General features: G+C 31.2%; 3 protein-coding genes across 4 annotated transcripts; 1 reads left to right on the top strand and 2 right to left on the bottom strand.

Annotated features, from left to right (window-relative positions):
* Positions 1 to 1,259: 1,259 nt before the first annotated feature.
* On the top strand, positions 1,260 to 3,213 carry LOC107605657 (Tetratricopeptide repeat (TPR)-like superfamily protein). The gene has a single exon (XM_016307608.3). The coding sequence runs from the start codon at positions 1,388 to 1,390 to the stop codon at positions 2,747 to 2,749; it is 1,362 nt and encodes a 453-aa protein (XP_016163094.1). The 5' UTR covers positions 1,260 to 1,387; the 3' UTR covers positions 2,750 to 3,213.
* Positions 3,214 to 3,567: 354 nt separating this feature from the next.
* On the bottom strand, positions 3,568 to 6,142 carry SBP1 (S-ribonuclease binding protein 1). The gene is made up of 4 exons (XM_088491931.1): positions 5,905 to 6,142; positions 5,649 to 5,749; positions 4,842 to 5,158; positions 3,568 to 4,178 (listed from the first exon to the last, which is right to left on the bottom strand). Exons 1-4 carry the CDS (start codon positions 5,988 to 5,990, stop codon positions 3,651 to 3,653), a joined length of 1,032 nt encoding a protein of 343 aa, XP_088348057.1. The 5' UTR covers positions 5,991 to 6,142; the 3' UTR covers positions 3,568 to 3,650.
* Positions 6,143 to 9,141: 2,999 nt separating this feature from the next.
* On the bottom strand, positions 9,142 to 12,846 carry LOC107648578 (uncharacterized). Of its 2 annotated transcripts, none has more exons than XM_088491551.1 (6): positions 12,323 to 12,846; positions 11,644 to 11,742; positions 11,481 to 11,546; positions 11,200 to 11,265; positions 10,576 to 10,863; positions 9,142 to 9,644 (listed from the first exon to the last, which is right to left on the bottom strand). In XM_088491551.1, the coding sequence occupies exons 1-6, from the start codon at positions 12,677 to 12,679 to the stop codon at positions 9,627 to 9,629; spliced, it is 894 nt and encodes a 297-aa protein (XP_088347677.1). In that variant the 5' UTR covers positions 12,680 to 12,846; the 3' UTR covers positions 9,142 to 9,626. The 2 variants fall into 2 exon arrangements, with proteins under 2 accessions (XP_088347677.1, XP_016207876.1); XM_016352390.3 differs by having other exon boundaries at positions 11,644 to 11,745; positions 12,323 to 12,793.
* Positions 12,847 to 14,061: the final 1,215 nt, after the last annotated feature.

Below are 14,061 nucleotides of genomic sequence, written 5' to 3'. Positions count from 1 at the left end.
TTTTTTTAATGTATTTAATAAAATTTTAGTAATATAAGTTAAAATATGTTTTTTTTTTAAATATTTTTATATTATCGTATTTAAACATAATTATTAAATAAAAAAATATTTTTAAATAAAATATTTAAATATAAAATTATTTTTATTTTTTTAATTTTCTTAAAATAATCACTTAAAACAAATCTTTTTGTAAAAACATATCCAAATAATCTCTAAATATAAAGAATAAACTATAAAAAATTCACAAAGTAAAATAACCTAAAAATACTAATGACAAATAAATTTTTTAAAATTTAAAAATATGACCAAAAGAATAAATATTAAATATGAGAAAAGTTTAATTGTTTAAGGATTAAATTTATTATTTGTATTTTTAATCATTAATTTAGTTATTTTAATTTAGTAATTTAATAATATATTTTTAATTTATATTTTTAAATATTATTGATTAATTGGTTAAAAATAATAAATTTTACTAATTTTTTAATATTCTTTTAGTATATTCTAAAACAAAATTTTGAAATCATATATTGATACAATTTTTTATAAGCATCAGTAGAAAAATAAGATCATTTTATCATCAAATTTGATAATTTTATATTAAGTGAATTATTTTAAAAAAATATTTTTAATGACCAAATTTTGTTGAAAAAAAATATTAAAATCAAATTTTCTTCTAAATTTTTGTATACACCTTTTTGAATATTTTGAATTCCGTTAGGTACCTAATGGAGTATTTGTACAATGTGTACAATAGATTATTTATTTGATCCAATATAAGTTAAAAAATGAACATCCAGAATAAAATACTACTAATTTCTTAAACATAATACACCCATACTATCCAGAATAATCATCTGGGTATCAGGGATAATAAACATCTGATATCCTACTGAATCGAAAATCCCTAAATTTCATTGTGCACATTATATAGATACTCCATTAGCTCCCTATACTTCCTCTTATTCAAATGTTATCACAAAAATTTATATAAAATAAATAAATCTTTTGTTAAATAAAAATTTTTTTATCATTTATAAAATTATGATATTTATTAATTATTTTTTTTATATTTTAAATTTTTTAAAAATTATTTTGTTGCTAATATTTTTTAGGAATATTTTTGTTAAGAGTCTACATTTTTCGGTTATGGAATTAATAGTTAACTTAAATGTAAAATATAGAAAGTTTATATAAAAAAAATTAAATTTTTAAAATAACTATTAAATTCCTAACTTTAATCAAGTCCATCTCCCTCATCGCCTTAATTCACAAGTGATTAAACGAAATTTTTTTTTTCTTCACCAACTTCGAAGTTTTTGTAGATGCAAAGACCAGTCGCCATTTCCATTCGTTGCTGCTTGTCTCAGCAGTTTCCATTGCATGAATGATCTTCCGAGCAGCAAAAACGATTAATCGAAACCCAACAACTCGATTTCTCCATCACCATGTAAACAACCTTCAATCCAAAACCTCTTCTTCAAATCTTCACAAACCCAAACGCAAAAAGGTTATTCCTTTTGTCGCCGAACTCAAACAAGTTCAAGACCCAAAACAAGCCCTCTCTTTATTCAATGATTACAAGGAACGCAGTTTCAAGCACCATTACCCTTCCTACGCCGCACTCCTCTACAAGCTCGCACGTTCTAGAAGCTTCCATGACGTCGAAACCGTTCTCGATCACATGCAACGCACAAACATACAATGCAGAGAGAGCCTCTTCGTTGCGCTCTTTCAACACTACGGAAAATCGAAGCTTCCGGACAAAGCTACTGAGCTTTTTGATCGAATGCCCAAGTTTAACTGTGCCCGAACGTTGCAGTCTTTCAACGCGATTCTTAATGTTCTGGTTGACAGTGACCGGTTCGACGAGGCCAATGATGTTTTCTTGAGGTCACGTGACATGGGGTTTCGTCCAAACACGGTTTCGTTCAATGTTATGATAAAGGGGTGGTTGGAAAAAGGTGAGTTTGGGAAAGCCTGTGATGTGTTTGATGAAATGCTTCAGAGGAAGGTGCAGCCAAGTGTTGTGACTTACAATAGCTTGATTGGGTTTTTGTGTAGAAAGGGTGATTTGGACAATGCCATGGCTTTGCTTGAGGACATGAACAAGAAAAAGAAGTATGCTAATGCAGTGACTTATGCGCTTTTGATGGAAGGGTTGTGCTCTTTGGAGAAGTTTGATGAAGCCAAGAAGCTGTTGTTTGACATGGCGTATCGTGGGTGTAAGCCTAGGCTGGTTAATTTCTCTGTTCTGATGAATGATTTGGGGAGGAGAGGGAGGATTGAGGAGGCAAAGTCCGTGCTTCATGAGATGAAGAAGAGGAGGATTAAGCCGGATGTTGTGACATATAATATACTGATAAATTATCTTTGCAAGGAAGGTAGGACAGCAGAGGCTTATAAGATGTTGGTTGAGATGCAGATAGGTGGTTGCGAGCCGAATGCTGCGACATACAGGATGATGGTGGACAGTTTGTGCAGGGTTGGAGATTTTGAGTTGGGTTTGAGTATTTTGAATGCAATGCTTGTCAGTGGACATTGTCCGCGTCCTGAAACTTTTTGTTGTTTGGTTGTTGGGCTGTTAAGCTCTGGGAATGTTGATGGTGCTTGCTTTGTTTTAGAAGAGATGGAGAAGAGAAGGGTAGAACCTGACATGGAGAGCTGGGAAACTATTGTAAAGAGTTCTTGTAGCGAGGATAAGAGTGTAACTGAGCTTATCACTGAACTTGCATCACTGTCCACCTAATGCAGTAAGTTGGGAAGACATTGACTAGATCTTCTTGTGTGTGATCTTTGTCTCTGTTCCGATTTGGTGGATTGTCCCAGCAAAAAAGGTTCCAAGGCAGCAATGAAAAGTTTCATCACAATGTGAACCAATAATTTGAAGTGGGTGTATGATGTTTACTTATCTTAACAGATGAGTAATATTTTCCGGTTAAGATTAATGCAGAGACTTGGGAGGTTGTAGTTGCTGATATGCTGTCTGAAACAACCTATTAGTTGGCTTTTAAAGTGTTGAGAATTTTGTGGAATTGCTACCAACTGCAGCAAAAGAAGCTCATGAACCAACTCAACTAGTAATTATTTATTCGAAGGTGATCTTAGATTGTTTAGAATGCAAAATAATCAGCCATTTTAAGGGTTACCTTTTGTGTTCGAAAGATGCTGAGAAATTGATAATCGTGTATTACTGTTGAAAAATAATAAAAATAGATAACCTGTGTAAGGAAAATTGTTCTTGGAAAAAAATAATTTGATCCTGCATTTTCATGTCATAGTATTTCATGATGCCAAATTATCCTTGACATATATTAGAGCTCACTCTATGATACTTGCTGACTTGATGTTTAGTTCTAACTTCTAACTGCTACAACTAGAACTTTGGTTTGAGAAACAAAACCGATATATCTAACCCTTCTTTTAATTATCTTTTTAGTTGTGAATAAACATGGCTGTGAATGGCATAGATCTGCTACGTCCATCCAATGAAGTAGCCAAATGAAAGCCCTGTTCTTTTTTCAATAACCTCCATCAAATCCTAAGAAACCATTTTGTTCTCTCTGCTTTTAATCAGGGACAAATTAGAGATCCACATAACTTAAATATAAAATTAGAGATCATGTTACATGCCAAAGTAATGTATCAAGTTACAAATAGACCTGCATACCAATAAATTTAGAGGATTGACATAAAGGACAAAAACTAAGCTTACTTTCACAGTCTTTACAAAGGCAAAGATGCTTACAAGGTAACAAAAGCATGTTAACTTCATTGACTCTACAAGCCTTGCATGTCATCATCTCTCTCATACCATTGTTCTCCTTTGAGAGAAGATGGAAATCGATGGAACGGCCGTTGCAGCAAGAAGCCGTGTCGTCCACCTCACTGTCGCCACATCCTTCCTTACTATCTCGGCTCTGGACATATGCTTGCTGAAGGTTGAACTTGAGAGCAGCAATCATGCTCTCGTTGTGCTTGGCTCTTTGCTGCCACACACCTGCTTCCATAGTTAATTGCTCCATTTGGTCTTCCAGCTCCATGTTCCTCCGGTTAATGCTTTCTACCTCGGCTTCCTTCTCGCGGAGTTTCTGAAGGACCCTGTCTTCGATAACCAAAACGCTCTGAAGCTGTGAAGCCTGAACCTTATCTAAAATTGATTGCCTCATTTGTTCGCCCTATTAGAGAAGATGATTAATTAGTGTCCCATCTTCATATACAAGAAAAGTTTTCTTTATATGGATGGCACATCAGGCTTCAATGTGGCATAAAGGACTTGAACTTTGAAGCAGTAACTTCTAAAAGCAAGAAAACACAGTTGATTGAAAAAAACAGCCATCATGCAGAGAACGGGAAGATAATGAAGTATGTTCAGATTTCTTTGAAGATTCAAACAATGATGCACATATTTATTCAATAGGCAGTTCGCATAACCATCTAAGGAAACATACAGCAACTGAACTTTATTCAATAAAAGCAATAAGCATGAAAAATGCAGAACCACCTCTGTCAGGCACAAATGATATTGGCTTGCATGCATTCGAAAGTTCATATAAGACTGAGCAAAGAAGAGAATAGAAGGGTTTTTTTTTGTTTGGGGGGTGGGCGGGTTCGGAAACAAGATACAAAAACAGATAACAATCAGAACATGTCCATCTTATGGTGAGAATAAAAGGCATTAACAATAGGTGACTCCATTTCGGTTACATAATTTACATCCCAATTAAAAGGCTGATATAATACTCCCCCTCTCATCCCAGGCAATGGGATCCCGAAATTTTCTAATAGGAAAAAGTAGCATAAAATGGAGACTAGACATTAAGCCGTAAACTTGAACTAACCTGCAATTTGAGAAACCTTTCTACCTCTAATTCCTGCTGCTGTAACTCACGCTCAATGTCATCTCCAATGAGTGACAACAGAGCAGAGTCTCCAGTTGAAACCAAGCGGGGATTGTCAAGTGACAAGCCCAATCCAGTGGACACCGATAGTGGCTGCAGGAAATCTACAGAAGATACCTGAGAATTGTTCTCCAAGAAATCCTGTTCTTTTAGTCTCTTCCTCTCAGGTTCCAAACCGTAATTCCATTGCAAATCAACACCACCGTCACTACCATCGGCGGGAGGAACTGGACCCGGAGCAAACCCAACAACATGGACTACATACAAGAACAAAAAAGCATCATAATCCATTAAATTGAGAGCATAATTTACTATGGTGAACTATGTCAATCCCACCAACTACATTTAACATGACCAAAAGAATGTTGAGGGAAAACACAACAGACTTAAAAATTTCAAACTTTCTAGCGATGGAATAATCATGCAACATAAAATTAACAGCTTTAACTTAAAATAACCAAGAGGGGTGTCATGCCACAATAAAACCTAACTGAGTCATTTTCTTTACAATTCAGATTTTCCAAGGTACTATTAAACATATGCAGCTGAAAAGAAATTTTCAAACTTTCCGGTAATGGAATCATTATATAACATAAATTAACAAATTTAGCTCAAACTGACCAAATGGGGTGCTATTCCACAAGAAAACCTAATTGGGTCACTTAACAAGTGTACTATTAAACATATGTAGCTAAAAAAAAGGCAAATTCAGCAAAAGGATAGCTAAAAGGTGAAGAATTTACATACATGGAGGAATGTATGGTGGATGTTGGGACTGATCTTGCAAATCAGTGGGATTGTAAAAGGGAACCTGAGGTGGCATATGAGCTTCCATTGCTTGCAGGTTTCTGAAGTAGGAACAAAAATGATATATATAATAAATACAAAGTTAGGTGAAATGAAAGGCAGAAAGAAAAATTGAAAAGGGATGTTAAATTGTTTTTTTTTTTTTTTTTTTGAATTTTGGCCACTAAGTAAAAACATTTGGGGTGATGATAATTACCTGAAAGATTTAGTTTGTGGTTGTTGTTGCTGCTGCTGGTGGTGGGTTTGGTAGTGCCGTTGGAACTGGTGCTGAGGGAAAACCATGGAAGAAGAAGAAGAAGAAAGAGCGTGTAAGGAAGAAGGTTCTTTCCAATGAGAATAGCGAAGTGGCCAATGAAGGAAGTTTCTTGTAATTTCCACACTCCTTTTTATTTTTGACAAAATATTTTTTGGGTTACACTTAAATACTTAATTGCAAATTAATGTATTAAACCATCAATTTCAATTCCGTGTTTAAATTTTAAAAATATATAATTAAATATTTACCCTTTTTGGGTTGGGCATCGGGACCGAAGCACCGAGACCTAAAAAACATTATCTTCAGATATGAACCCAGCTGGCCCAAAACAAGTGTGAAAACCATTAACGCATTATCTGTTTTGATATTAATATTAAAATTTACTGATATTATGAATTGATATTTTTATTGTGTTAAATTAAAATATTATTGTATTAGTATTAAGTAATTTTATGTTTATATTTGTATTAATTATTTTTAAAATTTAAGATTTAGTTGTTTTTTAAATATTAGTAAATATGTGTATTTTAAAATTTTAAAGGTTTTTGACTATTTTTTATTTTTTATTTATATATAACCGGTTTTATCGGTTCAATCAATAATTTATCGGTTGAACTAATAAATCAGTAAATTAGTAATTTGATCGGTTTAATCACCAATTCGATTCTTACAATTATGGTTTAAACAAATGTCGGGGTTCGAGTGTGCAACGGATCAATCTTTGACCTGTCAAATTAGGAGATATCGTTGACAAAAAAAAAGAACCATTAACTACATTAATATAAGTATATAAATATAACCCAACGTATTGTATAGTAGCTATTCAATTTTGACAATATTTGTTGAAACTAAAATATATTTTTTAATATTTAAAAGATATTATTTTCAAAAAGTGAAAGTTAAAAATATTGTAAAAATATAAAAAAAACGTGGTGATTTTAGACAATCATTGTAATCACTATTATAATAATAGCTTATTTACAATTCACCTTATAGTTTTTATTATGGAATTTGTTATATTTCACATTATCCATGAATGGTGATGAATGGAGAATAGAGAATATTATATGTATCTCTTTTGTATAATTTTTATTTTTGTGTTAAAATTAATTAATAAAAATAAGAAAAAAAATTATATAAAAATATACACAAAATATCAATTTTGATTATCAAGTAGCAAACTCTTTGCCACCACCTCACACCATGCATGCATCATGCATGTAATGTTAAAGGTGGACCACATGTCACATGTGTAAACAAAATAGTAATGATGGAATATGATTAGTGATGATCATTAATATATATTAAGCACACAATATTAATACACACTTTTTGTTTCAACTTGTATTGTGTCTCTCATGCATGTCATCCTCCAATTCATTCTAATCTTAGCTTCTTAACATTTTGAGACTTAGGTAGTGTTTGGTGGAGAGATAGAGACTGAGACTGAGAGACAGAGATTAAGAGACAGAGATTGAAACAAATTTCAGTATTCTATTTGGTGCAAAATGGGAGACAGAAATTGAAACAACAATAAAACTCTAATTTAATTTGCACAAAAGGTAAAATTGGAATTAATCAATCGAAATGAGGATATTTTAGGTATAAAATGTTATTAAAATTTCAGTTTCCATCTCTAAAAATTTTAGTCCCCTGTGTCCCCACTTTTTGGAGGTACTGAAATACTGAAATTTTGGAGACAGAGACAAAAATTTTAGTATCAGTCTCTGAACCAACAAACATGATACTGAGTCTTAGTCTCTCAGTCTCTGTCTCAGTACCTCAAAACAAACGCTACTTTATATTCCACCAAAGGCTCATCTTCAAAGTTCTAACATTCCTTGCCTTCTCTACCATTATTATGACCTAGTAATTTTTTTTTTTTGCTTTTGCTTTGCATGTAAGTAATATGATTTTTTATTTTTTATTAAAAAATATCAAATTGGAGCCATTTTGTTCGAATTTGAATATAAACTATAGGTTTAAATTCCTTAACATCTAGTTATAATTTATTGATTTGCAACTAACTTGTTTTTGTCAAATCATTTCATTAGGGAAAAAAATTTGACTTATTGTGAAACTCAAACTTCAACTTTGTTTAAGAAAATAAATATTTAATTACTTTAATGTAATTAAAATTGGGTCTAATTTATTTATTTACTCGATATTTTGTCATCATCATTAGCACACCCGTGTTTAGGATTCAACAAAATTTGTATAATTTATCTGAAGACATTGTTTTTAAGACGGATGTATTGAGATTACAATAATAGTAGTTAAATTTCCACATATCCAAACACTCTAATACTAAAATTTATATTCTTATCCACTCTAATACAAAAATTGATGTTTTTGTTGCATTCATTTTGCAACTACATTTGAGTACATAACTAGGATCATAGATAATATAATTGAGTATATATTTAATTTGAAGGGTTGGGTTTGTTTGGAAGCACTTTAACCCAAAATGAAAAGAGAAAATTCAAGGGAAAATAGCCAAAAAATTATGTCGTTAAATTTTAACAAATAAAATAGCCAAAAACATTAACCAAGTTGGGTTGGTCTAGTTAGATTAGTTTAGTGGTTAACTTACTAGTCCGTTTAAGCAAGTGTCGGGAGTTCGAATCCCGCCTTGTACATGCAGCAACCCACGCCTTGTACATGCAGCAACCCATTGGCCAGCGACAAACCCTTAAATGGAACTCAGTCCTTAGCCTGTCGGGTTGAAGGATACCGTGGGAAATCAAAAAAAAAAAAAAAAAGCCAAAAACATTTATTTCAATGTGAACATAAGTGAAATTGCTAAAAAAAAAAAAAAAAACACTTTCATCAAATGTTTTTCTATTAAGCAATAAAAAAAATTAGATATTGTTTTTGTGGTTGTTATTTTGTTTTATATTTATTTTTGTTCATTTTTCTCTTCTGAGTATTTAAAAACACTCATTTTTTAGGGGAAAGAAAAAACCAAGATTAAATCCTTTTAATTTGTTCTGACGCTATCAAGTGTGATTTTTTGTTTTCCTTTAATTTCACTTAAAGAGGCTATAATAAAATATCACATTTTACAATATTACTTGAATTAATTGAGAGAAAAAAAAAATCCTCTAACCTACAGTATATTAGATAGGTCACTAAGTATAATAATCTAAATAAGATTAAATGACGCAACCATAAATATTTACATTCTAACCAATATTATACCTTTTTTTAGATAGTTCGTTACAAACTCGACCCATGAAGAGAAGAAAGACACACTAAATAATATTCACCAATGTGATTATTAATATTATTATACCTATCTAATTACCTATAAATATAACTAACAAACATATAAAACAAAACCAAATACTTAAAAAGAAAGTCATGATATGGTGTAGAATGTTACATGATCCATTTTGCATTTGGATATATATTGTATATTTTTAATGCTAATGTAAGAGCACAAAGATTGTGTCAAACTATTACCAATTATACCACGAAGAAGTGAAGCAACCCAATGGAGTTCCATATGTAGTTAGCAAATTTGAGTTTTGAGTTTAGACTATAATGTCTCAAAAACAAAAATATATTCTATTTAGAGATGGCTTTGCTGAACGAAATATGAGATTTTAAGACACTTCTGGGGATGGGTTTTTTCTGATCCTTGTTGTATCCAAAAGCAGTTATGGCATGTGTGCATCCTTTCACATCACAAACAACAATTGATAAGTTCCAACAGATTAAGAAAGAGAGATTATTTATCCTTCTAAGTCCTAATAAATTCTCCTAAACATCATCCTAACTAAATGAGCAAAATAATTGGCGGAAATATTTAGTAACCAAAGAAAATCAGCCAAAAACAGTCATAACTTGCCTTATTTAGCATTTATTAATTGTTGCGAAATGCTAAATAAGGCAAGTTTCGGCTGTTTTTTTTATCTCCCTAACATTACCCAATAATTGATTGTTTATTAAGCTTCTAAGATATTGAAAATGTTTTAAGATATTGAAAATATCTACTTTAAGTATTTAGTAAAAGTTTTTTATTTTCAAAATTTTGTAAAAAAAAAAAAACAAAGAGAAAACAGGGATTTTACTATTTGAGAGAACAGAAAGCAAGATTTTATTATTTGAGAAAACGATAAATAAGTCTTTGGTCTTTTACTTTGATGACAAAAAAGTCATCAACTAGTCACTAAAAAAAAAAGTCATCAACTAATTAAAAATACAAAAACGTTTCTCAGTTTCTAAAATATGAAACCTCTAAATTCTTCTATAGGATCTATTTGTCCTTATATATTTTGGACAGAAAAATTTAAAGGTCTCGTATTTTAGAAAAAGATAGACGTTTTTGTATTTTTAATTAGCTAAAGACTTATATGTCTTTGAATTATAAAGTCATATACCTATTTTTTTTTTTCTTATTTGAGAAATTTTCACTATTTTTTCTTTCTCTTTTGCGAAATTCTAAAAATAGAAAACACTGAAAATAAAAACACAAACTCAAAATCAAGGCTTGATATGAAATGTTTCACCAAGCCTTGATTTTGTTACTTTAGTCATATCTTAATCACTCCCTTTTGAGAGAGTATTTAGGATCATATCAAAGGGGCTAAAGTATCAAACATGTACCTTGATAGAGGATTGAAAGCTTGATGAGTTATCTGAAGTAGCTAGATTTGTCAATGATGGCATAGCAGCAGATTGGTTTGAGATGCTGCATGGTCTGTGAAAACCAAAAGGCGGCCGCGCCACCAAGCTTTCGTCGGCTGTATATGATGATGGAGCCCCACCATTGATAGAGTTCTGAAATCTGTTACCTTCATCAAAATCCACACCAGTATGTGGCAGGATCATAGGTCTCAATCCTCCTGGTAGTGACATTGGATGTAAGCTCAAACCATTTCTCATCATTAACATCTGCAAAGTATTGAAAAGTATTGAAACATTTTCAAAGTAAAAACAACATAGAATTTGACAAGGTGCTGAAATGTGCTGCTAAAAATCCCTCACACAAAATCAAAGTTGGCCACACTAAAACAATTTATTAAGTCCATGATACTATTTGCTGTTGGTTCTTATTAACAGATTGCAGTGCCAAAACATGTTTTATAGTTCCCAACTGTTAGAAAAAGTTTATACAATAAAATTAGACCTTTTTTGAATGTCAGATAACTAAATATTCTTATTTAGGAAAACAAAATATATGGGTCAAGGAGAGAACAAATGACAAGCCCAAACTTAAAGAAGATTCACCTGCACTTGAAGCTGAAGCTGCTTTAAATATTCTATAGCCTCATCTAGCATTGAAGCTTTGTCTGTCTATTGAAACCAAACCAAAGAAAAAGAAAAACTCATCATAGGCAAATATTGGTAAAAGAAAAATTAACAAATTAAAGTGATCATTTTTGTAAGGGTGAAAGGATACTGGGAAGAAAAAATAATTACCAATTTAGATAAAGTTGTAAATTTAACAATTATTTTTTTTTAAATAACACTTGGTTTAAATGAACTACTATTATAATATACTCATGTACCTTGTTAGAATTTGGAATTAAATTCTGTAAAGCCTTCATCTTCTCATTAATCCTACTCCTTCTTCTCTGAAAATCCAACAAAACCACATAATCAACAAAAACCTCCAAAGAAAAAACAATTTCCAAAAAAAAAAAGAAAGAAGGAAAAAAAAAAAAAAAAAACCTTTTCAGATAAATTATGAAATTCTGCAGCTCTGCTCCTCTTTGAAGAAGTACGTGGTGGTGGGGCATGCCTTGATGGCAATTCAGAAGTCTCACCATTCTTCTACACAAACAAGTAAAAGAAACAAAAGATTCCTTTCATAAAGGAAATTTTAATCTGTACTTGATTACTGTGACCACTACAGGGTGCTATGCAACAGAAAAATTATTCAAAAGATGCAACTTTGAATTAGACCCCGGTAAAAAAGAATAAAATTGTAAGATCTACCAAAGTTCATGATTTAATTTTTCCTAAGCTTAGAATAATTGCACCCCATTAAATATACTAAAGAGGGTGGGGGAAAAAATGGTATTTTTATAATATATTGTAAGATCTACCAAACTTTTAAGCTTTTAAGGTCTCCTTAGCTTTGCACCCCATAAAACATACTAAGTATCTATTTGAATTTAGCTTGCTTTATGTTCAAATCAGCTCATAATTTAAAAATCTTAAGATAAAATTTGACCCCAACAGACAAAAAAATGATTTTTTTTTTTTTTTTGTGTGTGTCTAAATTGAATCTAGTTCAAACATACCCCAAAACTGGGAGGGTGTGCAAGTTTCAATTTTGACATAAAAACTGAGAAGTTGAAGGCTAAAATGTAAATGGGTTGAAGAGATTAAGAAGAAATTAAAGTACCTCAATTGGATGATGATGATGTGGCCTAGTGTTGTTGTTAGCATCATCAGAGTCATGAAGAGGTGCAGGGATATAATCGTCATTACAATTATTATTATTATTATTGTTGTTGTTGTTATTGTTACTGGGATTGTGATCAAGAAAGGGATGATCTTCATCATCATCATCATCATCATCATGAAGAGAAGAAGAAGAGAAACGGAAAGCAGATGAAGAAACAGCAGAAGAAGAAGGGCCAAGAACCCGGTTTGTTATGGTCAAATTGGGCTGTGGTGGCGGAGAGAGGAGTTGGTTGAACAAAGCTGAGAAGTCTTCTGATGAGTCACAAGGGAAGCTTCCACCATTGCAGCCACCCATGAATGAAGCAAGCTTCTTCTTCAATATGAATATCAGAGAGAGAGAGAGAGAGAGAGAGAGAGAGAGAGAGAGAGAGAGAGAGAGAGAGAGAGAGAATGTTGTGTTGTGTTTGAGAAAGAGAAGGTTTGCTTTGCGGCTTTGTATTTAAATAAATAAAAAGAAAATGTGAGTGAATATAGAAAGGGAGGGATTAAGGTTTTAAATTTGGTTATGAGTTCGTTTATTCTGTTATTATTATTTAATTAAAGCTTCATTATTCTCCCGCCTTCACTTACTTGTGCTTGTAACATCATGTTTGGATACTGAGTTTAGGATATATCCTCAATTGCCACAAACCAGAGTTAAGGTTTTATTTTTGTTAGCATGTGAGTTTTGGTTATTTTTCCAGGACTGTGTGATTAGAAAAAATAATAAAAATTATTGATTGTTGGGATAATAGAATTGAGGGGGAAAAAAAAAGAAAAGAAAAGATGACGATGCTACAAATTAAGAGAAATAAGCATGGATAACAATTTGAGAGAGAATTCTTTTATTTTTTTTCTTAATTGTTATTGTAAAGTATAATTTCTTATTGTATATTTTTTAAGTGAGATTTAAAAAAATTGTGAAAGAAGATATTAAATAGTAAAAAATTATATTTGACAAAATAATTGAGAGAAATAATTTCGGCTTTAGTGTATAAAGATTCAAAATATATATATGTTATAAGAACACGAGATTCAAATGGGACAATATCAAATTTCTTTTAGATAGGATATTATATGTATAAATTTTTAAATAAATTATAATAATATTTTGATTTTTTTATATTAAAATATAAATTAATTTTTAAATGTTTTTAATATTCTTTTAAATATACAGAATATTTTAGATAACTTTTTTGTTTAATAATTAATAATACATATTATTTCTAAACTCATATAAAAAAATACAAGATTGTTACAAATTTAAGTATTTTTTCATTAAAGTTTATTCAAGCAGCTCTAACACCAATAAAAATCATTTTTATTAAAAGAGCGTCATTACACGCGCTTTTTCTTCTTCTCCTCTCCGCGCTTCTTTTTTTTTCAAATACACGTATACGTCCTCTTCCTCCTCCTCCTCCTCCTTCTTCCACGCAGATTCTTCTTCTCCTCATCCTCTTATTCTTCTTCTCTTCTTTCGTTATCGTCATCACCCACAATACCAACATTTTGCTAATGGATTATTTTTTCAATCGAATTGAATAGAATGCAATTGTTAAATTGAATTGAATGATACATGTGTTTTGAATTGAATTGAATTGATAATCTCTAAATTGTAGACACATGTGTTTTGAATTTGATTTTATATAATAGATAATGTTCCGTTCATTTAGTACTATATAATTATTGCACCTTAAT

The sequence above is a fragment of the Arachis ipaensis genome, chromosome B6, assembly GCF_059453495.1.
Source record: "Arachis ipaensis isolate K30076 ecotype BB chromosome B6, ASM5945349v1, whole genome shotgun sequence".
Taxonomy (NCBI): Eukaryota; Viridiplantae; Streptophyta; class Magnoliopsida; order Fabales; family Fabaceae; genus Arachis; species Arachis ipaensis.
The sequence above is the reverse complement of the archived record's forward strand: the minus strand, read 5'-3'. Positions and strand labels throughout refer to the sequence as shown.